The sequence below is a fragment of the Crocuta crocuta genome, unplaced genomic scaffold, assembly GCF_008692635.1.
Source record: "Crocuta crocuta isolate KB4526 unplaced genomic scaffold, BGI_CrCroc_1.0 scaffold41, whole genome shotgun sequence".
NCBI classification, from domain to species: domain Eukaryota; kingdom Metazoa; phylum Chordata; class Mammalia; order Carnivora; family Hyaenidae; genus Crocuta; species Crocuta crocuta.
This window is the reverse complement of record NW_027529428.1, coordinates 16,208,287-16,231,934: the sequence shown is the minus strand read 5'-3', so window position 1 is coordinate 16,231,934 and position 23,648 is coordinate 16,208,287. Positions and strand designations below refer to the sequence as shown.

General features: G+C 50.9%; 1 protein-coding gene across 7 annotated transcripts in view; it reads right to left on the bottom strand.

Annotated features, from left to right (window-relative positions):
* Window positions 1-1,129: 1,129 nt before the first annotated feature.
* RCL1 (RNA terminal phosphate cyclase like 1) overlaps window positions 1,130-23,648 on the bottom strand; it is a 57,425-nt gene continuing 34,906 nt past the window's right edge. For 4 of the 7 annotated variants that reach the window (XM_077759449.1, XM_077759454.1, XM_077759452.1 and 1 more), the window contains 4 exons: window positions 21,534-21,718; window positions 17,458-17,614; window positions 12,528-12,631; window positions 1,130-1,451 (listed from right to left, as the gene is read on the bottom strand). In XM_077759449.1, coding sequence (XP_077615575.1) covers window positions 1,301-1,451; window positions 12,528-12,631; window positions 17,458-17,614; window positions 21,534-21,718 — 597 coding nt within the window. In that variant the 3' untranslated portion in view covers window positions 1,130-1,300. Of the gene's footprint in view, window positions 1,452-12,527; window positions 12,632-17,457; window positions 17,615-21,533; window positions 21,719-22,972; window positions 23,161-23,648 lie in introns of those variants that run through there. The other 3 variants (XM_077759453.1, XM_077759455.1, XM_077759450.1) reach the window with 3 other exon arrangements.

Here is a 23,648-nt window from a genome sequence, read left to right as displayed (position 1 = left end):
TCTCCTTACTTCAAAAGCCACCCGCCTCTGGTGGAGAATGCCACTGGGAATCCCAGTGGAAAGAATGAGATCTTCCCCTGCCCACGAACCGTGACCCTGTCCACATACCCAGTGTAGACTCTGTTAGTCATCAGGGCCATCCCAGCACGGGCCGAGTGTTCCTGCACGTTCTTGCTGCGGGGGCCTTTGCCTGCGCCTTTTCTCCTAACAGTGCGCAGGGCCTGCAATCCTGAGGGGTGCCCAGCAATCCTGAGGCGTGCAGGGGGAACAAAGAGCAGGCTCGCTGGACAAGGTGGGGCCTCCGAGCTCGCGTACCTCGCTGGCTGTGATGCAAGCCGGCACACACTTGGCATCTATCTACCTGGGTCCTCCCCACGTCAGGGCGACAGGGGGAACCGACACACACACGAAGCTCATGCTGTTCGCTGGGCTCCAGGCAGTGAAGTTCTCGGTCTCTGACCCAAGATTCTGCCGGCATCCACGGAACAGTAATAATCTAACTTACTAGCTCGCAAGTAGGGTAAAACTCCAGACTCTGACACTATTATACACGGAAGTTTAAATCAGGAGGTCACCGTCATTACATGAAACATTTCAATGGGATAAGATGCCCTTCCTGAATTTTGTCAAGAATAAAATCTACATCACACCCGAGATACAGAAAATATTCAATAACTTTAATCGAGCCCCGCCCTCCCCAGACACTCCTCCCCCACAGACACACGACAGACCAGAGAGGGGTGGTACTTGCCTCCGAGATATCAGTCCGTTCACAAGATGAGGGACAGATCAGTTTCACGTTACCAATTTCTGACATGTGCATTCCACATAAAGACTTCCCCTCATCTTATCTCATTTAATCCCTACCCAGAAACCGAGGCTCAAAGTGGGCAGTCCTCGCAGAAGGAACAGGAACAGACCCTGCAGGTCTGGAGAGCGGCACCACCACAGAAGCCCGGGGTGCAGATGGAGGAAGCCCCAGTGGAGACCTGGGGGCGCAGCCACTCCAGCAACACGGCCGTGTCCCGACGGCGCGCTCCTCCTCCCCGTGGGCCACGGGAGTTCTTGTCACGACTGGGCCTCCTGAGGAATGTCAATGCCACTGCAGAAACGGCTAGAAACCACATGATACAGACAGGTCTTTTATTTAAACGTTCTGAATTTGTTTTTAATGGAAAATGAAGAAATCCTTAACGTAAGAGGCTCTCCTATCCCGGATGAACTTGGACTTGGTCCCTTTGGATGTCCGTGGCAGCGTCTGCTTTGTTTGTAGGCCTTGGGGCCTCATCCTGTGACAGCATCACTTAAGGGTCTTGCTGAGGTTGGAGAAGCCAATGCCAACGCAGGTCAGCAGCACTTTATCCCCACCCTTGAGTTCTTCGCCACATGGTTTGGTTTCAATTTTAAACATAATCTGGAAAAAGCTCTTCAAATGCCGCAAAAACTCTATCCTGAAAAGGAGGGAAAAAAAAGAGGGAGGAGTGAAAAAGGAATTTGATTTTCAAAAATATTCTCCTTCCCCTGTGCAGAACCCAAGCTTTTACTTTCACAGATCAAGAATACCTGAAATTAAGAACTGCTCATTACAACTCATTGCATAGTATTTATTCACAGCCTGCCATTTTCCAAAGTGGATTTAAACAGCCTATAGAGATGCACACAATACAAGATAAACACATTTTTTTAAAGGTTCAAGGTTAGTCCATGACGCAGAAGTCATTGGGTCCCACGCAGTTAGAGTGGACATAACAGTGTTAGTCTTTGAGCAGCATATGCAGAGAAACACGTACTCCTGCTCACAGCATCATGGGGTAAAACCAAGCAGATGCCAAATCAGAGCAAAGTCTTTCTCTTTGCTCCTCAACCTCAACAAAATCCTTCAATTCGCTCCACACACATTTACTTAGTGCCTACTATGTTCCAGGCACTGTCCCTGGTGCTGGGGATCTTGTAGTCAACATGTCATGAAGTGTTCAATAAAGTGAGGCAGACAAGTTAAATACTCTTTAAAAGTACTATGGAAATTTAAATAACAAGAAGGGGGTCGGGGGAGAAACTCGGGTATGACAATATTTGTATGTATATGGCAGGAGGCCAGGGAGGAGCTCACAGTGGACACGACAAGGAGTTTCATGGGGCGGTTTCCTGTCATCTCCTTCAAGACACAATGATGGCTGCATCCCAACAGTACCTTTGGAAGGGCAATTCCATGGAAGGGCAAATGGGACAGGTAAAGGGACTTCTACTGGTTGGCCCAGCAGACTCAGCATCTCCCCAAGCTGGCCCAACCAGAAGACTCACCTGGAGGGTTCATTGAACACACAAGTTCCTAAAGGTTTTACTCAACTAACAACTGGTAGGGAATAAGGGTCCGAGTGGTAAAGCCTGGACACAGGCCAACACAGAGACAGCCCCTCCCCACTCATTACCAGGCCCTGTCTCCCCAGGGCACAGGGGCCAGCAATCTGTTGTTAACAAGTAACCCTACTGATTCTTATCAGGCAAGACAGGGAACACTGGCTTAGTAAGGAACAGATGGTCTGAAGGTCTGTAATGAAATATCAGGCAACCTTGTGTTACCTCCCAAATGAACCATCCAAACTCCCTATCCTGGCTAGATGGCTCTAACCAGCCTGCTATGGAATCACCTGAGGAGCTTTCAAAAGACTGATTCTAGACAGAAAGACCAATGGGAAAGAACTGAGAGTCAAGAAATAAACCCACCTATTTATGGTAAACTGATTTTCAAAAAGGGTACCACGATAATTCAATGGGGAAAGAATAATCTGTTCAACAAATGGTGAACGACTCCACATGCAGAAGGATGAAGTTAGACCCTCTCTTCCCATCATACATAAAAATTAACCCAAAATGGATTAAGAACCTCTAATACCTAAAACTATAGAACTCACAGAAGAAAACAGTAGTAAATCCTCATGATCTCAGGCTAGGCATTGGTTTCTTTCTTTTTTTTTTTATGTTTATTTTTGAGAAAGGCAGCACGAGCAGGGGAGGGGTGAGGGAGAGGGAGACATAGAATCTGAAGCAGGCTCCAGGCTCTGAGCTGTCAGCACAGAGCCTGACACTGGGTTTGAACTCACTAATTGTGAGATCATGACCTGAAGTCAGACACTTAACTGACTGAGCCATCCAGATGCCCCAAGTTTCTTATATATAACACCAAAAGCAGAGTGACAAAAGAAAAGAAACATATAAATGAGATATCATCAAAATTAAAATCTTTTGTGCATCAACAAACATTATTAAGAAAGTAAAAAGACAATTTCCAGGATGGAAAAAAATACTTGCAAATCATATACCTGATAAGAGTCTGGTATTGAGCTTATATAAAGAACTCTTACAACTCAGAAGAAAAAAAAAAAAGCAAAAACAAAAAGACAAGTAATACAATTAAACATAGGCAAAGGATGTGAATAGATATTTCTCCAAAGCCTTACCAATAGCTAATAAGCACATGAAGGATGGTCAATCATGACCTGAAGCTGAAGTCAGACACTTAACCGACTGAGCCACCCAGGCGCCCCAATTAATTGAATTTTAAAGTAGGCTCCATGCCCAGTGTGGGGCTTGAACTCACAATCTTGAGATTAAGAGTAACATGCTCTACATCATGAGTCATTAGGGAAATGCAAATCAAAACCACTATGGGGTCCCACTTCACACCCAACAGAATGACTACAATGAAAGAGAGAGAGAGAACACAGGTGTGGGTGAGGATGTGAAGCAGTTAGAACCCCCGTTTACTGCTGGTTGGACGGGAACACCGTGTGGCCCTGTGGAAACCAGTCTGGTGGCTAACTCCTAAGTAAGAAGCTACCAGATGATCCAGGAACTCCCCGTCTCAGGTAGGTACAAAGGAGAAATGCAGCATACGGCCACACAAAAGTCTGACATGAATGTTCGTGATAAAATTATTCGTAACAGAAAAGCAGAAGCATGGAACAAAAACAGACACTCAGATCAATGGAACAGAATAGAGAATCCAAAAAGGACCCACAAACATACGGCCAATGAATCTTTGACAAATCAGGAAAGAATATCCAGTGGAATTAAGACAGTCTCTTCATCAAGTGGTGCCGGGAAAACTGGACCACTTTCTTGCACCAGACACAAAACCAAACTCAAAATGGATGAAAGACCTAAATGTAAGACAGGAAGCCATCAAAATCCTAGAGGAGAAAGCAGGCAAAAACCTCTTTGACCTTGGCCGCAGCAACGTCTTACTCAACACGTCTCCAGAGCCAAGGGAAACCAAAGCAAAACTGAACTACTGGGACCTCATCAAGATAAAAAGCTTCTGCACAGTGAAGGAAACAATCAGCAAAACTAAAAGGCAACCGACAGAATGGGAGAAGATGTTTGCAAATGATATGTCAGTTAAAGGATTAGTATCCAAAGTCTATAAAGAACTTATCAAACTCAACACCCAAAAAAACAAATAATCCAGTGAAAAAATGGGCAGAAGACATGAATAGACATTTCTCCAAAGAAGACATCTAGATGGCCGACACATGAAAAAATCCTCAACAGCACTCATCATCAGGGAAATACAAATCAAAACCACACTGAGATACCACCTCATACCCATCAGAATGGCTAACATTAACAACTCAGGCAACAACAGATGTTGGCGAGGATGCGGAGAAAGAGGAACCCTCTTGCACTCATGGTGGGAATGCAAACTGGTGCACCCACTCTGGAAAACAGTGTGGAGGTTCCTCAAAAAATTAAAACTAGAACTCCCCTACAACCCAACAACTGCACTACTAGGTATTTATCCAAGGGACACAGATGTGCTGTTTCGAAGGAACACATGCACCCCAATGTTTACAGCAGCTCTATCAACAATAGCCAAAGTATGGAGAGAGCCCAAATGCCCATCGATGGATGAATGGATAAAGAAGATGTGGTACATATATACAGTGGAGTAGTACTCAGCAATCAAAAAGAGTGATATCTTGCCATTTGCAAGATGTGAATGGAACTAGAGGTATTATGCTAAGTGAAATGAGTCAGAGAAAGACAAATATCATATCACTTCACTCATACGAGGAGTTTAAGATACAAAACATCAATATAAGGGAAGGGAAGCAAAAATAGTAGAAAAACAGGGAGGGGGACCAAACTTAAGAGACTCTTAAATATACAGAACACTCAGAGGGTTGCTGGAGGGGTTGTGGGATGGGCTAAATGGGTAAGGGGCATTAAGGAATCTACTCCTGAAATCACTGTTGCACCATATACTAACTTAGATGTAAATTTGAAAAAATAAATAAAAAAACAAAACAAAATAAAAAATAAAAGCCAGTTTCCACCAATGGGGGAACAAAAAAGCATAAGCAACCCAAATGCCCATCAAGCGGTAAGTGGCTAAACAAAACGCCATGTGTCCACACAACAGCATGCTATTCGGCCTTGAAAAGGAACGCAGCAATGACCCAGCCGCAGCGCGAGCTCTGAAAACCCGACGCCCAGTAAAAGAAGCCAGACACGGAGGACCACAGGCTGCGGGAGTCCGTTCACACAAAGTGGCCAGAAGAGGCAGATCAGTGGCTGCCCGGGCTGCGGGGGCGGGGAAGGGCTAGGGAGCCTCCAGGAACGGGCAGAGGGCTTCTTTCTGCGGCACCGAACTTGCGGTTACAGTGACATAACTTTGTAAATACGCTAAAAACCACTGAACTGTACACTTTGAATGGGTAAACTGTGTGGTATGTGAATTACATCTCAACACGGCTGTTTCAAATGTAAACATATGGTATTTGTGAAGTTCAGAAGACATACTGAACCTGGCTCCCGCGCTCACACAGTGTAGACACAACTGAGCACAGGGCAGCCCCCGGGGTGCATCTTTCACCCCTTCCTGTCCTCCCATCCACACCGGAGAGAAAGGGCACAAAGGAGAAACGGGGCTGGGACAATCCCTCACCCGGTCCGGCTGATGTGACCAGCGTTTCAGGGACTAAGAGAAGAAAGAGTAACTACCCCGGAGAGTGGCTCTGGTGCGCGGGGTGCGCTCGCAGGAAAGCCCCTCGCTCCCCTGCTCTCCCCTCATCTCCATCTCTAAGGTGGCATCGCAGGTGCCAACTCTCGGGGACAGCATTCCGGGCCCTGCTCGCGGTGCCCAATTATTACTGCTCACGTGCGTGGGCTCACGACCGCCCCTCCCCCTTGGGGGCAATGACCTGTCCCTGCTGGGGAGCCGCTCAGTGTGCAGCAGCACTCGGGTCCTGACCAGGGCCGTCCCCACTCCCGGGGGCGCCGGGAGGGCAGCTCTTCCCCACTGGCTTCCCCGTCTGCCTCACCCACCCAACACTTCAGTCTCTTGCTCGCCGTCCCCCCCTCACCACATCCCTCAGCCTGTCCCTGGAGAGAAAACAAGCACCCCAAACCCGCGGCTGACAAGTCCGTCTCGGCCCGGCTGCGTTCTCAGGAGGAAACAGTGTGTNAGGCTCGGGGAGAAGGACGCAGGCCCGCATACTTGCAGCTCCGGAGTATTTGTGGCCTTTGGACTAGGAGGGAACAGCAAAGCGGGTTCCACATTTTACAAGATGTTCTACCCACCGCCCCTGAGGGGCTGGAATGTTCTCTAGCCTCCAGCCCAGTTCTCCAGAAGCTGAGACCTAACCACAGACGACATTAGATCCGAACAGTCTCCTGAAGGAATGAAACAAGTCATTAAACAGGTCACCCCTCGCCGGCCGTCGCCCTTCTCCACGGCTGCAGCCAGGTAGCCAGGCCCGAGAGGCCCACCCCCCACCTGTCCCTCCCTCCCGGACCCAGCGGCACACTCCTGGACACACCCCCTGGGCACTCGGCCACATGGCCAGGCGGGAGTGACGAGCAGCGTGCACACGGCCGCCCTGCCCCTCAACGCAGCAGGTCCCCCCATGCACGTGCATCCGCAGAGGCAGACGGGGGTCTTTCTACACGCGAAGGCTCGGAACTCTTGGCTCGGACTGTACCTACCCACAGTGGACTTTTCCGGTTGTTGTTCAGGAAAAAGGGTTTGTTTTTAGGAAAACCACCACCTACTTCTCCATGAAAGCCTCCGGTCCCTGCGGCACGCGGGTTTCAGAGAGTTCTGGAGCACACGGGCCCTTCCTCCTGTCTGTCTGCAGAGTGCGGGCCGCGCCCACCACCACTGCTGGCGGACAGGTGAAGGCCAGTGCGGGCGCGGGACCTGCCCACGGGGCCCCGAGGGTGCGGGACCTGCGGGTGGCCCACCCACCTCTGAACCACAGCCCCGCCTGCCTCCCAGGCCTGACACCCAGGGGAAGAGAGGTCAGGACAGCCCTCTCCGGGCGACACAAGGCCCCGGCCCTGCCCCAGCAGGCCACTTCCCTGTTGGGGTTACCTGCCTCTCAGGCCGCAGGCGTGGCTCTGGAAACTGAGGGGAAAGGCCCGGGGGCAGGAGGGGAGTCTGCTCAGTGGGGGCCCAGTCATCATGCAGCGGCTTTTAAAAAATACATTGGTGGTGGGTTGTTTTGTTTTGTTTTGTTGTTTTCTGCCAAACCGCGGCTTTCCCAAAGCCTGCTGGCCTCTGTTCCGAGTGAACGTTGAGTGAGCTCTGAGCGGAACTTGGCCTTGACACCCACAGCTCCCCCAGCCCGGCCCCGGCCTCCTGCTGCCTTTACATCCGAACTGTTTCATCTGCAAACGTGATGATGTCTCTTGCTTTACCAGCTCTGTGCTGGGGCTCCGCCGAGTGACAATAAAGAGGCAGGGCTTGGTGGCACAGCAAGCCCCCCAAATGTGTGGGGCGGCGGCGCCCTGGCAGCTCTGGACCCAACAGCCGCGCATCGCTCACCGCCCCCACCGGTCACGACAAGAGAGACACCAGGCTCCCACTCCCCAGCGCTTCACGAGCAGTGGAAAGAGGTCATTTATTAAAGTTAGAGAAAAACAAAGTGGCACAGTTTATTTTAGACGTCTAACTAAAGATAGAAGGAGATCACTTTACGGCAGAATTTGAAACGAGGACTCTGGAAAGATGTGGCGTGGCACCCCGCCCCAGGCGGCGAGGTGTGTGGACTCCAGCAACGTGGACGGCATCCCAGCTCTTACACAAGAGCTCAGTGCGTCAGGGGAGCAGGGACTCTGGGCGAGGCTGCCTGGGTCAGAACCCCATGGCTGACGCGTATGCCCCTGGCACGTGGCTGCACCGCTCTGTGCCTCACCCCGCACCCTCCTCACCTGTAAAAGGGACCGTGAAGGATACTTACCTGCCTTTACCACCCCCTTGTAGGCTTATCACGAAAACTAAGTGAGTTCACCTTTTTTTTTTTTAAATGTTTTATTTATTTCTGAGAGAGAGAGAGAGAGAGAGAGAGAGACAGTGTGAGCAGGGGAGGGTCACAGAGAGAGGGAGATACAGAATCCGAAGCAGGCTCCAGGCTCTGAGCTGTCAGCACAGAGCCCGATGTGGGGCTCGAACCCGCGAACCATGAGATCATGACCTGAGCCAAAGTCAGACGCTTAACCGACTGAGCCCTCCAGGCGCCCCGTGAGTTCATCTTTTGAAAACACTTCAATGGACATCTGGACAACAGTAAATACCATTAAGTGCTTGCTAAGTAAACCGACCCTACAGAATTCTCGGGAAGAGTACGTAAGATGTGTATGGTTTGTTGAGTAAAACAACTGCAAGATGTTAGTCATAAAGGACAGATTTAGAGAGAGCTGGACAGACAATTTATGGTGACTTCAGGCCTGAGAATACCCAAAGCAAGTTTACCAGGACTCCTGGTGTCCAGCGTGACCTTACCGGGAGACTGGACTTCCCACACAGAGGGGACATTGAGGCAGGAACCTCAGTGTTCAGCACAAACTAAGCTCTGTCAGGCACACTGCACGGCTGGGAAAGCAGGGTACCCGACCTCATTAAAGCTTCACACCATCTCCACAAACCCACGGCCGCAGGACCATTATTCACCTTCACGACAGAGGACGCAGATGCGCAGACATGCTCAGTGCCTTGTCCACGGACTCCCGTGCTCCGGGGCAGAGCCAGAACTGAAATGCAGATGGGGTGGAGCCCGATGCCTGTGCACTGGCAGAATGCTGAATGTTCTGGTAACCGCATGCTCTGATCATGAGCAGTTTCCAAGAGGGCTAATTAAGATGCTCATTAATGGGGCGCCTGGGTGGCTTAGTCGGTTAAGCGTCCGACTTTCGCTTAGGTCATGATCTCGCGGTTCGTGGGTTCGAGCCCCGCGTCGGGCTCTGTGCTGACTGCCAGCTCAGAGCCTGGGGCCTGTTTCAGTCTGTGACTCCCTCTCTCTCTGACCCTCCCCTGCTCATGCGCTCCCTCTCTCCCTCTCTCCTAGAAATAAATAAAAAACATTTAAAAAAAAAATTAAAAAAAAAAAAGATGCTCATTAATATTTTTCTTGCTGTTAAACCTGCTTTTATACCAAGTATAAATCCTCCCCTAAGCTGTAAAGCTAAGCATTTTGAGGGGAAGGCAGAACTACCGTGGCCAGCTCTATCTAAAACACAACAAATTCAACAGAAACAGATTCTTCACGTACCAGCATGCCATCCAACACAATTCTGTTCTACTGAAAAAAAGGCATCTCTGACCTTCCTGAAGAATTTCACACATAGAGACTTACTTTCTCAAGTAACACAGGAAACCACCACCAACCATCTCCTGAAGAAGGACAGAGGTGAGAGGAAAAGAACACACAAATCCAGAAAGGATTTGAAAGCAACAGTGCAAGAAAAACATCTCCCCAATCCCAGTGCTGTCAACAGACATTTGAAAAGCTATTTATAAAAATCAAAACATACGAAGGGCCAGAATACACTTCTTTAAACCAAAGAGGGTCTTGCTTCTGGTTTTCGTTAGAAATCTGAGGTTTCAGAAGATGGATTCTTAGGACTTGAACTGCACATAAAAGTTAAGTGCGACAGTTTGATCTCGAAAGCTCCTGAACTAGATTAGGATAAACTGCTTCCCCCAAGTGTGACTGTCCTGATTACGGATTCCATCTCTTTTCACCCTTCACTGTACAGAAGTAGATGTTAACTTCACCTACTGGGTCCCTGAAGGGCATAGATTTATTCCCGCCTCTGCCCCTTCGTCACTCTGGGCCCCTAGAGCCTTCCATGAGGATAAAGGATTCCAAACGGGCACCTGGGTGGGTCAGTCGGTTAAGTGTCTGACTTGGGCTCTGGTTATGATCTCGTTGCTCGTGAGGTGGAGCCCCACATCGGGCTCGCTGCTGTCAGCCTGTCAGGGCGGAGTCCACGTCGGATCCTCTATTCCCGTCTCTCTACCCCTCCCCTACCAGTGCTCTCCCAAAAATAAATAAATAAAAATTAAAAAATAAAAAAGGATCCCAAACAGACACAGCGTTCAAAAATAAACCCCCTTGCCTCCACCCTCATTCTAGTTTACCAGGAAGCACCACAAAGAAGGCAGGCTGCCCCTTCCCACCCACGGCAGCCCCTCTTACAGGAAGCCCTGGGAGAAAGTAACCCAGAGGACAAATGCCCTGGAGGCCTGAGCCCCTTGTCTCCAAACACACAGCTTTACAATCTGTGCTACTGCTCTGAAGCTCCAATGAGAGCAGGCCGCTTTGTTTTCCCAGGAGACGGTGTGATTTTAGGCAAGGTTTCTGGAAGACAGGACACTGCAATTAATGTTTGGTGAAAAGTGAGTCGAAGAGGACACAGAGACTTCTACAAGTGTCAGTTACACCTTGGCCATCTCTGCAGGGGCTGCTGACTTGAAAAGATTATATAGGGGCGCCTGGGTGGCTTAGTCGGTTAAGCGTCCGACTTTCGCTTAGGTCATGATCTCGCGGTTCGTGGGTTCGAGCCCCGCGTCGGGCTCTGTGCTGACTGCCAGCTCAGAGCCTGGAGCCTGTTTCAGTCTGTGACTCCCTCTCTCTCTGACCCTCCCCTGCTCACGCTGTCTGTCTCTCTCTCTCCTAGAAATAAAATAAAACATTTAAAAAAAAAAAAAAAGCCACCAAGGAAAAATAAAAATATACATTCCGTTTTTCACACCACGTTCTGCCAAACCCCATGGCCCATGAGCACACGCATGTGGGGACAGGGCCTGGTGCTGTGTGAGCAGCTGCCCAAAGTGGGGGGCCGTGGCGGCTGCAGACCGTCAGCCGCGTCCAGCACAGTCTCCATGGGGAGAAACCTGCGCACTGGGCGTGCTGGGCTCCCAGCCCCGCCCTCCTCTCTGAAGGCCTCGGTTACCAAGTCTGTTTCAGCCAGTTACTCAATTCGGGTTTCACGTCCTGTGAGACACGTTACACGAGTCATCGGGACACAGCGTGGCCCTCACCGCCTTCCTCGCCATTAACAGAATGGACTCTCTCTCTTCCACGTCCTTGTTCAAAACAACCTCTCCCCATGGGGCGCCTGGGTGGCTTAGTCGGTTAAGTGTCTGACTCTCACTCAGGTCATGATCTCGCGGTTCGTGGGTTCGAGCCCCGCGTCGGGCTCTGTGCTGACTGCCAGCTCAGAGCCTGGAGCCTGTTTCAGTCTGTGACTCCCTCTCTCTCTGACCCTCCCCTGCTCACGCTGTCTCTCTCTCTCCTAGAAATAAAACATTAAAAAAATTAAAAAAAAAAAGCCTCTTAAGAATGTCTTCTGAGCGCCTCTCCCCGGACACAGCGCCCCGCAGCCACGCTCGCCCCCTCAATGTGATGGCACCATCATTCTTCAGTTATCACAGTACTGTACCTTTCAGATATACAGCATCGGTACCATGATAACCGAAAAAGGACAGTTCAGTCTCATGTCTACCTGAAAACCTCCTGTACGAGTACGAGGCCCACCCACCCTGCTCCCCACCCACAGAGGAGCACGGAATGATCGGGAGTCGATGAGCACACACTCGCAGACACCGGCACTCCGACTGGCTGTTTTCGGCACCCTCAGGTACTGTCAGTGGGAGATGCTTCCTCCCCTTTGCTGTCTGCCACTGACGTCTTCGGAGAGCTGCTCTTTCTGCAGAGTGCGTGCTTTACCGCCTTAGCCGTCGACTCTGGATGATACCCACGCCCGGCCTTACACTCGCTTAGCTTCCCCGCTACTCCAGCCGCATGCCTGCGAACGAACTCTGTCTCTTCCTCCATCTTTCCAGCCTGCTCGCCCCCTAGCATTTGCGACAAAAAGACAGTCCTTTCGGCCACAGCGAAGGAAAAGAGGGATTTCATGAACTAACGACACAATCCAAGCTATTAACAGAACCAGTTTACCTCCCAAATGGAAACAAAATCTAAAGCACAGACTAAAGAACTGTCTGGTATTTCTCTCTCATGCCAGGGGAATGACACACAGAAATGATGAAGCTACAAGAAAGGATATGAAGCGAAATCCTTGTTTAACCCCAGGTTTAGGGTGACAACCTCCGGCTCATGTCAGCAGCAGCACAAGCAGGTGTTCACGGGGACCGGCTATGTGCGGCAGACGCCTCGGTCGTTTGTGCCACTGCGAGACTGAACTGGATGGCACGGAGAGGCGGAAGGAAAACGACTCACGTGTAGGGAGACAGCGGTCCGAGGAGGACTTTGGAGACATCCTGCTGTCCAAGGGTCATGAGCAACAGACCCAGGCTTTGGTTGGTTGAGTCGACGCATCCACCCTGTAAATACAAACACTTTCAAGATTAATTGTTCTACCAACCAGAAAATGGAAAACCAACGAAACAGAGGGAAGGAAACAAACTGCAGACACCCAGAATATCGGAACCACAGAAGAGCAGGCAACGAAGCTCAAGCAATAATGAAACACAATCTTGTAAGAGTGATCCTTATACCACGAACTTCAGGGGGTTAAACTAACAGGGGCACCTGGGTGGCTCAGTCGGTTAGGCGTCGGGACTTTGGCTCAGGTCATGACCTCACTGTTTGTGAGTTCGAGCCCCACGTCGGGCTCTGTGCTGACAGCTCAGAGCCTGGAGCCTGCTTCAGATTCTGTGTCTCCCTCTCTCTCTGCCCATCTCCAGCTCGTACTGTCTCTCTCTCTCAAAAATAAATAAACGTTAAAAACTTTTAAAAATTAAAAAAAAAACCTGTAATCACGGAGACTACGAGAATGAATAGACACTCAAGTCTACTGAGGTGCATCTAGTGAAAAATGAAACTTTGCCTTTGTAGCAAAAGTGGCAGGACATATGGGCAAAAACGCATAATCAGTTCCATAGCTAATCACCTTGGGCTAAATGAATGTTGCTTCTGTTGACCTGATTGGTGAGGGAGCACCACGGTTAAGGTGACGTGAATGGACCGTCACCTTCCACGGCATCACCTGTGCACACATTCTGTCACACTCAGAAACTGCTGGCCATGCTCCAGGGGCTTCCTGCCTCGACCTCTCCCTATGCACCCCCAAAACTAGACAACTATTGCGATCAACCCCTCTGTTCTTACTGCGTGTGCATTATTCCCCTGCCCCCAACATTTCCTTCCTTTCCTTCCGTATCAGAACGCAGAGCAAAACCCTCTCCCGAGACATGACTGCTTTGGTTGCCCTTCTTCCTTCGTTCTTGAACGTGTCCACCTTTTCCCCCATTTTGCTTCTGCCAATGCTTGCCTGATGGCTGTTGACATCTGTGCCCTTAAATTTGTCTTTATCTCTCCTCATTCCTCCTGGGATAGTTTGATTTAAAATAGTTCAAACTTACATGGTACACAGTGAAAGCAGGGTGACCCTGGATCTCTACGCATTTGGCACACGTCACAGTAAGAAACCCAGGTTCTGACGTGATGCATCCCCGTCCAAGGCGAGGCTCTCTCGGACTGTGCACCCACTACTTACGTGGGTGCGCCCCGTCCTTGTTAGTGCAGGCAGGGTGGGGTAAGTCAGTTCCCAGGGCAGACGCTCAGTCTCTGCTGTCACACTCTGTGACGACGGAGTAAGAAAATAAAGGGGCTTCTGCTACGGCTAGCCTTTACGCAAACCCACTGCTCTTCCCAAGCCACCGGGGTATTAAAGGACAACAGTCACCTCACTCAGCAAATTTTAAGACGAGAAGAATTACAGCGTATGCATTTCCATCTAAAAGGGGAAACCTGACCCACAAGGAGAAGAGGAGGCCCAAGCAAACTAACTCTGTTTTACAGAACTTGCTCCCTCTCCTAAGTGTCTAAAAGTAAACTGTTCTCTTCGGTCTCTCCTCCTTAGCACTCTTGCTTTTCTACCACTCTCACTGATTTCTAGTACGTGCTGGACCAGTATTTTAGTGCGATGAATACGTCAGGGTGCGTGTACGGGACACCGCGGAGGGCGTGGCAGAGCCGCCCCCAAGGCACAGGGTGTAGGCCCTGTGCTTACGGCAAAGATGGTGCAGGAACGGGCACAAGTCAAGAGGAGCCAGCGCGGGGGGTGGGGGGGGGGTGGAGCAGAGCACGGCGGTCAGGAGACAAGAGACGGCTGTCACCCAGGCGGCATCAGAGGGAGGCTGCGGGGAGGGTACAGCAGGAGGATGGGGGACCGGGCCCAGGAGCAGCAAGAGCGGCCAGGAGCCCAGCGAAGGGGCTGCGTGCTGTCTGGGGAGGGGGGCGGCCGCGGGGAGGGGAAGACGTACACAGACTTTTCTAACCAGGTTGAGGGCTTTGACTTTATCTTGGGAAAGTGAGAAGCTGGGGAAGGTCTCTGAGCACAGGGGTGAACAGATCAGATCAGTGTCTCAGGGGGAGACGTGATCTACAGAAGACGCTGGAGACACAGGTGCAAGCGAGGTGGCAACACAAGGCGGATGAGAAAGGCAGCCCAGAGAGCCTGCGCGGAATCAGGGGGGCTTGGAAACGGAGGGGACGTGAATGAAAGGGTTAGACCAGAATATTAAAACTGGTAAAAATAACCGGCACCCCCTGGGGCATGGATTTTAAGTTTATTTACTTATTTTGAGAAAGAAAGAGAGCATGTGCACAGAGGGGAGGGGCAGAGACAGGGAGAGAATCCCAGGTAGGCTCCCAAGAAGGTCTGCACAGGAACACAGGCATGGACACAGGGCTCGATCTCACGAACCATGGGATCATGACCTGAGCTGAAATCGAGAAAAACTAGTTGGACGCTTAACCAACTGAGCCGCCCAGGTGCCCCGAAGGGATGGATGTTTATTACTCATTTAAACCCCATCACATCACACACCTATGAAAAATTGTTCAGGAAAGCATAAGGCGTTTTCATCCTTTTGACAGTTAAAGATCACAGACACAAAGAATGATTTCTTAATGATTAAAAACAAAGGCAAAAAACCTGGTCCAGGCACAAGGTGATGGTAAAAAACACAAAATAAAAAGAGGGTAAAAAAAAAAAAAAAAAAACAAACAACCTAATCCAGACTGCACGTTCTCTCTCAGGTGACTGACGATGGGCTGTGCTCTCACCCAGAGCCTTATAATCTGCTCTTTACGGGGATGCAGCGTCCACTCCAGCTGTGCCCGGGGTCTCCCACAGGGCTATTCTGGAACGTGATGCTTCTGATGCCCCCAGGTCAGCTGGGAAGAGAGAGCAGCGTCCCTGCGGTCAGAGAGGGTGCCTGCCAGTCACCACAGGACCACAGGGACTGGGGACGCACGTACCAGACGCACAGTCTTCCCTCGTAAACGCCGAGGTGACAAACTTCCTGAGCTAAGGAGCAGGCAGAGCAAGCTCTTGATCATTCACTCCCAGCTTCCGGTTACTACCCATCTCTCAAAAATCACTTAACACAGCACCACATATTGGGCTGATTTAGCATCAAAACAGCAGAGGCCAGACCCCGGCCGCACAACCGTGTTGAGGTATTTCCTCCTTCCGGAGGATTTCATCCGACAGGGTTACTTCCTTCCTCCACCAGTTCCAGCTGAATCGCTGCAAACAGGGGATCAAGGCTCCAATGCAGACAGTTCTAGGCTCTCTGTCTTCCGTTTTAATCAGGTGGATGTTAAATAAAGCCATTTAAGACCTGGAAATTTTAATCAACTCGGATGAAACAGTTCATTCTTACCTGTGCCACCCTGTGACCAAGAACATATTTTCAAGAATGCTGACTGGGATCAGGGGAGTAGATGGTGTTTCTAAGCTGTTTTCCTCAGTGAGGCCTGTACAGGGATCGATACCCATGACCCGGCCGTCACCCTACCACAGAGATTAATCAACTGCAGTGGCAAACGGAAGAAGTGAAAGGAAAAAAAATCACCACTGTACCCGCCCTACTGCTCTTATTACACTGGGTCCCTTGTGATTTTTGCTGCTCTGAGCAGGGCACAGCCCCCCGGGAGACTCCAGGAAAGCACCACAGAGATGTCTAGTACCCAAGAATAAATACACAGACAAACACAGAGACGAAAGGCCCTTGAGCTAGAGAAAAAAGACAGGTTACAACTGCTATACGCCACCTGGTAGTGAGTCACCCAGAGTACGGTTCCCACTCGTGCTCAGTTCTAGAACATGGGGCCTCATACACAGCAGGGAAGTGACCGTCCCGCAAAGCCTGGATTCGGCATGTCTGGGGGAAGCTTGGGCCTCCTGACATGGAGCCAAGACAAAAGGTGGTGCAGAGTAACAGAAGTCCCGGAGCCAGACCTGGGGCTCCCCACTACGCGAGGCGGACGGGGTCATAAGAATCCCGGAGCCAGACCTGGGGCTCCCCACTACGCAAGGCAGACGGACTCTTAAGAATGTATTTCCATTCTGCATTCAGGTATTTTCTCCTGCCATCGTTTTTCCCTCCTTCCCAACTTCTTCCTTGCTTCTGTGAGGCCACCTCAACTCTCTTAGGAAACAATGTGTGTGCACGGGTGCGTGCGGCTTGTCTGGACGGGCAGAGAAAACACGATGGCGACAGCGAGGACGGGCCGTGTCCCACAGCCCCGCTGCAAAGGAAGACGGCACCGGGTGACGCCTCCTCTCCTGCCGTCCTGCGCTCGGATCCCTCCAAGCTCGGACCACGCGCGGACACAGGGCTGCCTTCCCAAGGCTTTCCGCTGTGTTCCAGAGCACACCGCACCATCTTGCCTGTTGATACTATTTTCTATCTGAACTGTCACTTACAAACCCAGATTTCTGGCTTCTCTTGAGAAATCTGAGAACAGCGCGCCCCTCTTCCTTACGGCCAGACTCAGGGTGCTGAGAGATGGCACCTGTTAGGTCAAGGCAGAGTCTGCCCTTCACCTGGCCAGTCACCACCAAACACACTCCATGTTTTTTTACCTTCTCTCTCTCGTCTGACTACGCTCCTGTTCTCCCCTCTCCCCGCTAAACTTACCTGCTCTGTATCCCAAACCAGGGAGGCTGGATGCTCGCTCACTGGTTACCTAATCCGTTAAACTAGTTAATGCTAAACTGCTGAATAGGTAGGAAGAAGTGAAGCCCTTGGCTCAAGCCCTTGGAAGAGAAGAAAGCTGCTAAGGAGTAAGAAGGAGAGACCGTGAACCGCTTCCCGATGCGCCGCTCCCACACCCGCAGAGGCTGAGGACGTACCCTATAGATCTCTTCCAGCAGCAGCTTGGCGCAGTTGCGGCCGAGGTCCTCGGGGAGCACGGCAGCCCCCTGGCCCTGGGGACTGGAGGCCAGCTCGGCACTGAGGAAGGCGCCGGTGGTGGTCTCCGCAACCAGTGACAACCCAAAACCCGGAGACCTGCAGATGCAAAGGCATGGAAGTGAGTGTGGCTGATAAAGCGGGGGGCTCACATCCACCAGCAAAAGGGAAGAACACAAGCATCTTTCTGACGGCCTTCTGTCCGGCCACAGCCAAGCCCGCCAGCGCTCCTACCAGCTTACCCTGCAAACACAAATGACTGAGCGAGAGCCTACGGGGCGGAACCAGAGGAGACAAGTCTGCACTGCTTTTCCTTCTGGCCCTGCCCGCCCACCTTCCCCCGACGCCTGCCCGGCGAGAGTTCGTCTCCATCAACTCGTAAAGTAACGTTAACAAGGGCTACGGGCACCGAGTGCCTACTTTTGGCCAGTTTCTGAGCCGGGGGTTTGACACAGGGTCAACATTACCATCCCCACTTAACAAGTGAGAAATTCAGCAACTGCACCAAGTCCACACCGCTAGCAAGTGACCGAGACAGGTTTCAAAGGCAGGCCTTCTAGACTCCAAAGCCCATGCAAGTTCTCCACCAAGGTACTCGGCCCTCAGCGGATCCAGAAGGAATGAGCAGCCCGGAGGCCACCTGAAACACCAGGCAGTTCAAGCCCCATAATGAGAAGTACCACATGGCCCAGAAAGGACCTAGGGATGGCACACCTTTAATGAAGGAACCCCCCCGACTCAGAATTCATTGAATATAACCAGGGAGCTGGCACCATGCCCTCCTCCGTTGTGTTTCTAGCACCAGCAGCCGGAAGCTAACAGCATTCTTGTCCAGAATCACAGCTGCCTCACTTGCTCACGCACCCCAACAAACATGTGGGGGAAAGCCTCCATGGCCAGGACGTGGAGCGCCACGTACACAAGTGTTCCTGCCCTTAGAGAGCTTACTGGCAACCAGTCAGTCCACAAACAGTAAAAACAAGTCTCTCTCCCCTACAAGTTCCAAATTTAACATCTCAGAGACGTCTAATTTGCCCGGTGCCATTGGTACACTCCACACGCAGCAATCACTGCACACATTTTCCTCCTTTAACACAATTCAACACACTGAAGCACTTTCTACGTGTCCAGCACAAAACTAGCCAAAATACCTGCTTCAGAAAAACTGTGAGTAAAATCATAAAATTAGTAACGTTTCAAATGTACTAAGTGAGCTCACTGTGTGAAAGAACTACACTGGCCAGTCCTTACTTTCTTTAAAAAAAAAGTCTACACAGCCAAGGGCTACTAACACCTGCCCAGGGAAGGAGGTGGGTGAGAATAAAGGTGCTGGGGCGCTCCGAGTCATGCTTTACAGTTGAACACCATGCCACTCGTCCATCACGCCATGGGACAACCTTAAGTGGCTTTCGATCACCTGACCAGGGAGATGGTGGGGGGGGAGGGGATCAGCTCCATCAGCAGTACAGGCAGAGCCACAGAAGTGTGCAGAGCGGAAACCGGGGGCAGAGAAGCAGAAGATGAGCTACCATCACTGCTTCAACCCACTCACCTACAGTTCGCAAGAAATTCCAGATTCTTCCATCTCTGTGAAATTTTTGAAGTCTGTGTGGTTGTTATTCCAATAAACTTTAATCAAAACTGCTGTGTTTACCACTGTATTTGTTTTAGGAAACACAAAGGACTCAAGAACATAGGAAGCTCCGTGTGCGTTCCTCTGATCTGTCCCCTCCGACCTGGGGCGTGTGCTCTCAGGCCTGTTGCAGTGACAAAGCAGCTGGTCACCAGGCAACCTCACTGAACACCTGCATTAGTACGTAGTTCGCAAGCGATGGCCTCCAAAACTTCCCAGCTGGTAAATGACTAGATTTTTTTTTAAGGTCTTGACCATTGTGAGGATCAAAACGGGCCAAAGGGCACATGGCACACCGGTCAGCGAGCTGACACAGACCACCTGCAATGGCTGGTCCCCGGGCTTCTGGGCTGCAGCACCCACTCTCAGCCCTGGAGTTGAGGAAACCTCACTACAGGGATGCTCCACTGAGTTCCAAGAGGCAGATACCTCTATGGCTTTTACCTCCACTCCAGACAAGGAAGGTCCCCATCGGTGCTCTGCAACTTGAGGTTTAGAAAACAAGACACAAACCTCCTGTTATCCATCGCTCTTACATGTGACTTCTTTTAAGTGGGGCTTGGGGTTGACGACCTGCCAACCTCCATCATGCCCACATCTTGATCCCTGTGTGAGCTTCCTACTCGCCCTTAGCAAGGACAAGACTGAGCTGCACACCGGGGTCAGCTGAGTCAATGGCGTCATAAACAGGTACACCACAGCTGGGGGCAGTATGGCCTCAGGCCCGCTCTGCTCTACTCTCAGCCACCCTTTGGTAGAGCCAGAGGCCAGACGCCTCAGATGGCTGCTGCTGCCGCCGCACCGATCTACCCCATCGCTCTGTGGCCACGCCTCCCCAGAGAATGGCCAAGAAGGGAAGAGAAAGGGATCCTTTTCTGCCACGCCTACTATGTGCCAGCCGTTGCATTAGTGGTACACAGGTGATCACTCAATCTTAACAGTAACCTAACGATGCCGGCGTTACCACACCCACCATACGAGTGAGGAAGTCACCGGTGGTGTCTGAGCAGTGCCCCAAAGGAGTCTGGGACCATCACTGGCATTTCCAACTACCAGAGGAGGGGCCAGCTGTGTACCCAAATGCTTCCCCAACCATAGCCTCTGACACCTTCGCCTCTGCTCCTCTGAACCACGAGCCAGTGCCACATTGCTGAAATCACCTTCACCGTTCCCGTGGGCCTGTCAAGGTCAGAAATGCCACATCATGCTCACCCCTCCTTTGCTCCTTCCTTCTCTGGCTGAAGTCAAAAGAAAGTTCAGATGCAAGGGCCATGGACAAGGGTGGGCTATGGTCCTACTCAGAGAAACACGATGTCTGAACTCCCCACAGTCAATCCCTGATGTTCTTACTTTTAAGAGACACAGCCTACAAGCTGCAGACTCCCAAGTGTCATGACCCCATCGTTCACACAGAAATGATTCAGCAAAAACAAAAACACAGAAGACCTACACGCAAGTAAGTAGATTTGGCAAAAGAGTCACCATTAACTAGAGGTAGTAGGAATACACAGGTGTTCACTGTGCTAGCCTTTCACCTTCTCTGTATATTTAACATTTCCATAATAAAAAACTAGTTCTTAATTGCTTGCCTCACTTACTGGTTTCTAAACATACAACTAAAGCCTAAAACAAGTATTTTCATTACACAGATCATCATCACCATTTCATTTTCTAAAGTGAGGTTTTCCACAAAGGCTTAATGAAACCCAATTCCAATCGGCAATAACAACTCCTCTCTGGCTCTAAAAGTGTTGTCCCGCCCGATGGAGGGGGAAGCCAACTGGCATAGACTAGCAGCAAAGGACATTTTCCCCTAAACTGTTATTTACTCAGGATGGGAGAACTTGTTTACTTTATAAACTTTTTTTTTAAAGAGAGAGAGAGCAACAAGTCAGGGAGAGGGGCAGCCGGGGAGGGGAGAGAAAGACAAGACAGAGACAGAACCCCGAGCGCTCTCCACACTGTCAGCACGAAGCCTGATTTGGCACTCATTCCCACGACGCCAGGATCATGACCTGAACCAAAATCAAGTCAGACACTCAACCACCTGGGCCACCCAGGTGCCCTGAACTTGTTTCGTTTAGTTTTTTGTGGAAACAGATGGGATTTAAAGCTGGAAGCACCTGGGCTTTAACTCCCCCAGGCCAGGGTCTGGACCCCTCATCTCTGTCCGGCACTGGCCACCGCGGTCCTTTCCGTGTGACAGGCACTCCAAAGATGCCTGCGGGTGACAACGGCGCTAAGTCAGGAGGAAGTTAACTCTGCAGTCATTCTCCCTCTGGCTGGCCTACAGCACAGTTCGCGGCTGTCACTTCGATCAGAACAGGGCTGTGAAAAGGCTGGGGTAGCTGCACAATTAGGCTCTAAAAGCGCACATGCACTTACTTTCCAGAGCTGACTCCTTTCATGTGGTCTGTGTAAATATAGATGTCGGGGATAAACTTGTTGAGGATGCTCCTTGCAGAATCCACAATCCGGTTTGCCATCTGCGGCGACACACGCACGGAGTACCTGCAATCTGTGGTTAAGGGTGCGTCCTGCTCGCCCAGGAACGAGGAGAGAGCGGCCATCTGCAGGGCGGTAACAGAACGGGGCTCCCAATGCCATTCTACCTCCCACGTGCACTTAACCGCTTCGCTCTGTAGTACCTTAACTCAACGTTCAGAGCATTTCTATCAATTATTATCGTATGAATATGTAACTTTTATATTATTATATAAAAGGATCACAGTGAAAAACACCCAGAGAGTTGGAAAGTATAAAATACAAGTTCCCAACCCTGCTCTAGACTTCCTACCCGCTGCCCCTCCGTCCCCCTAGAAATGGTTCACCTCACAATTTTGGAGCAAGGGAAGACTGCCTGACTGTGTGGCATGAGCAGAGCTTGCTTTGAAGTGTTGTGTGACCGTCCCCACTGCTGGAACCAAGGAGTCTGTCCCTTGAGAACCTGAGGCCAGAACAGTCCCCACCCGGGGGCTCACCCGGGCCAATCCCAATCCCCCCACCCTGTCCTGTTGACAGGAAAAGCAGAAAAAGATTAGTGAGAGACAGTACAGTAGCTGCTTATAAAGATCTAAGCAGGGTGTTTCTGTAACTCACAGAGCCTATCCTCAATTATTTACGTATCAATTACTCCTTTTGTGGACAAGACAGGCTCCTCACAACTGCTACCTTACAGTCCAAATACTGATCATTAGCACTTTTACCGCCAGAGAGACAAGGAGAAAGATATCAGCAACTCAAGTGAAAAGGCAGGTTTTTAAGGACGTGAACAATTATCTAGAGTTAAGATTTCATCATGTAGACTGGCTCTCCTCAACCCCGCGACTGAAAAAATTAGTCCTGAGCACTTTTCAATGTGCAACGTGCAGTCAAGAAGTGGCTATGCTCGTGGGACAAGGGCCTAAAAGAAAAGGGCAGGTGGTAACATGTAATCTGCCCGCTGCCCTAATACACCCCCCACACGGTGTGTCCAGCAGGGAGGACGGGGGTGTGGTCTGCCCGGTCCGCCCAGCTCTTCAAAACTTAATGTCAATAACACATTCCGTTTCCATCTGGGCTGCAGCGACAGAGTGCTCAGAGACTGCCAAGAACATGGCTGGCACCTCACTCCCCTTTCGGACCCGTCCTGCACCCCCACCAGAAGATCAACCTTCCTCACGCCGCTGAGACTGCTACTCGCGGCTCTCCCAGAGCTTATGATGAGTCTGCTCAGTGTTTGTCCCCGCCTCGGCACCCCGCCACTCCCCCAGACTCTCCAGATTCTTCCACCTGAACCACCTTCCTTCACTGTCCCAGCCCAGAGCTCCCTGTCTCCCCAGCACCTTCCGGCCCGTGCCGGGCTGCGGTCTCCTCCGACCTTACTGTGCGCCTCTCTTCATCTCCACACACGCTGCCCTTGCCCGTCAACAAGACCACGCATTCCAGAAGAGGGGCTCCGCTTCTGTACGGAGCAGAGCTCTCTGATGGCTCTCACACCCTATTTCTGTACTCAGAAACACTCGATAAATATTTGACTTGACTCAAAGGGCAAACCTGAAATGGGGAAAGAGCAAAGAGGGATTTTTCAATACCCACACCTAGACGGTTACATCACCACCTCCGTCCAGAATGTACCTCTGACCACAGGCAGCTGAGATAAACAGTCCCGGGTCTCATACCTTTAGACCTTTGGTCCTTCTGAGCCTGAGGCCGCCCGCCCTCCTAAGGAGAGCCAATGGCACTGTCCTGACATAATCCACGGCTCCCCGAATCCTTTCAGAAGTGTTAGCAACTGACCTTATGCTCACGGTGACCCCGTGGGCCAGGGTCATGATTCCTAGGCTTAGGCTGAGGACAACTGAGCCACAGAACTGAGATACAAAATTAAACAGATCTGACTCACAAAGACAACCTCCTCCATCCAAACCCTCCGGAGATGTGGAAATCTGGTGGGTAACTGTTCCAACTCAGGGCCTATGGAATCCTACACCAGAATCCTGGCAGTGGAGGGGACAGGGC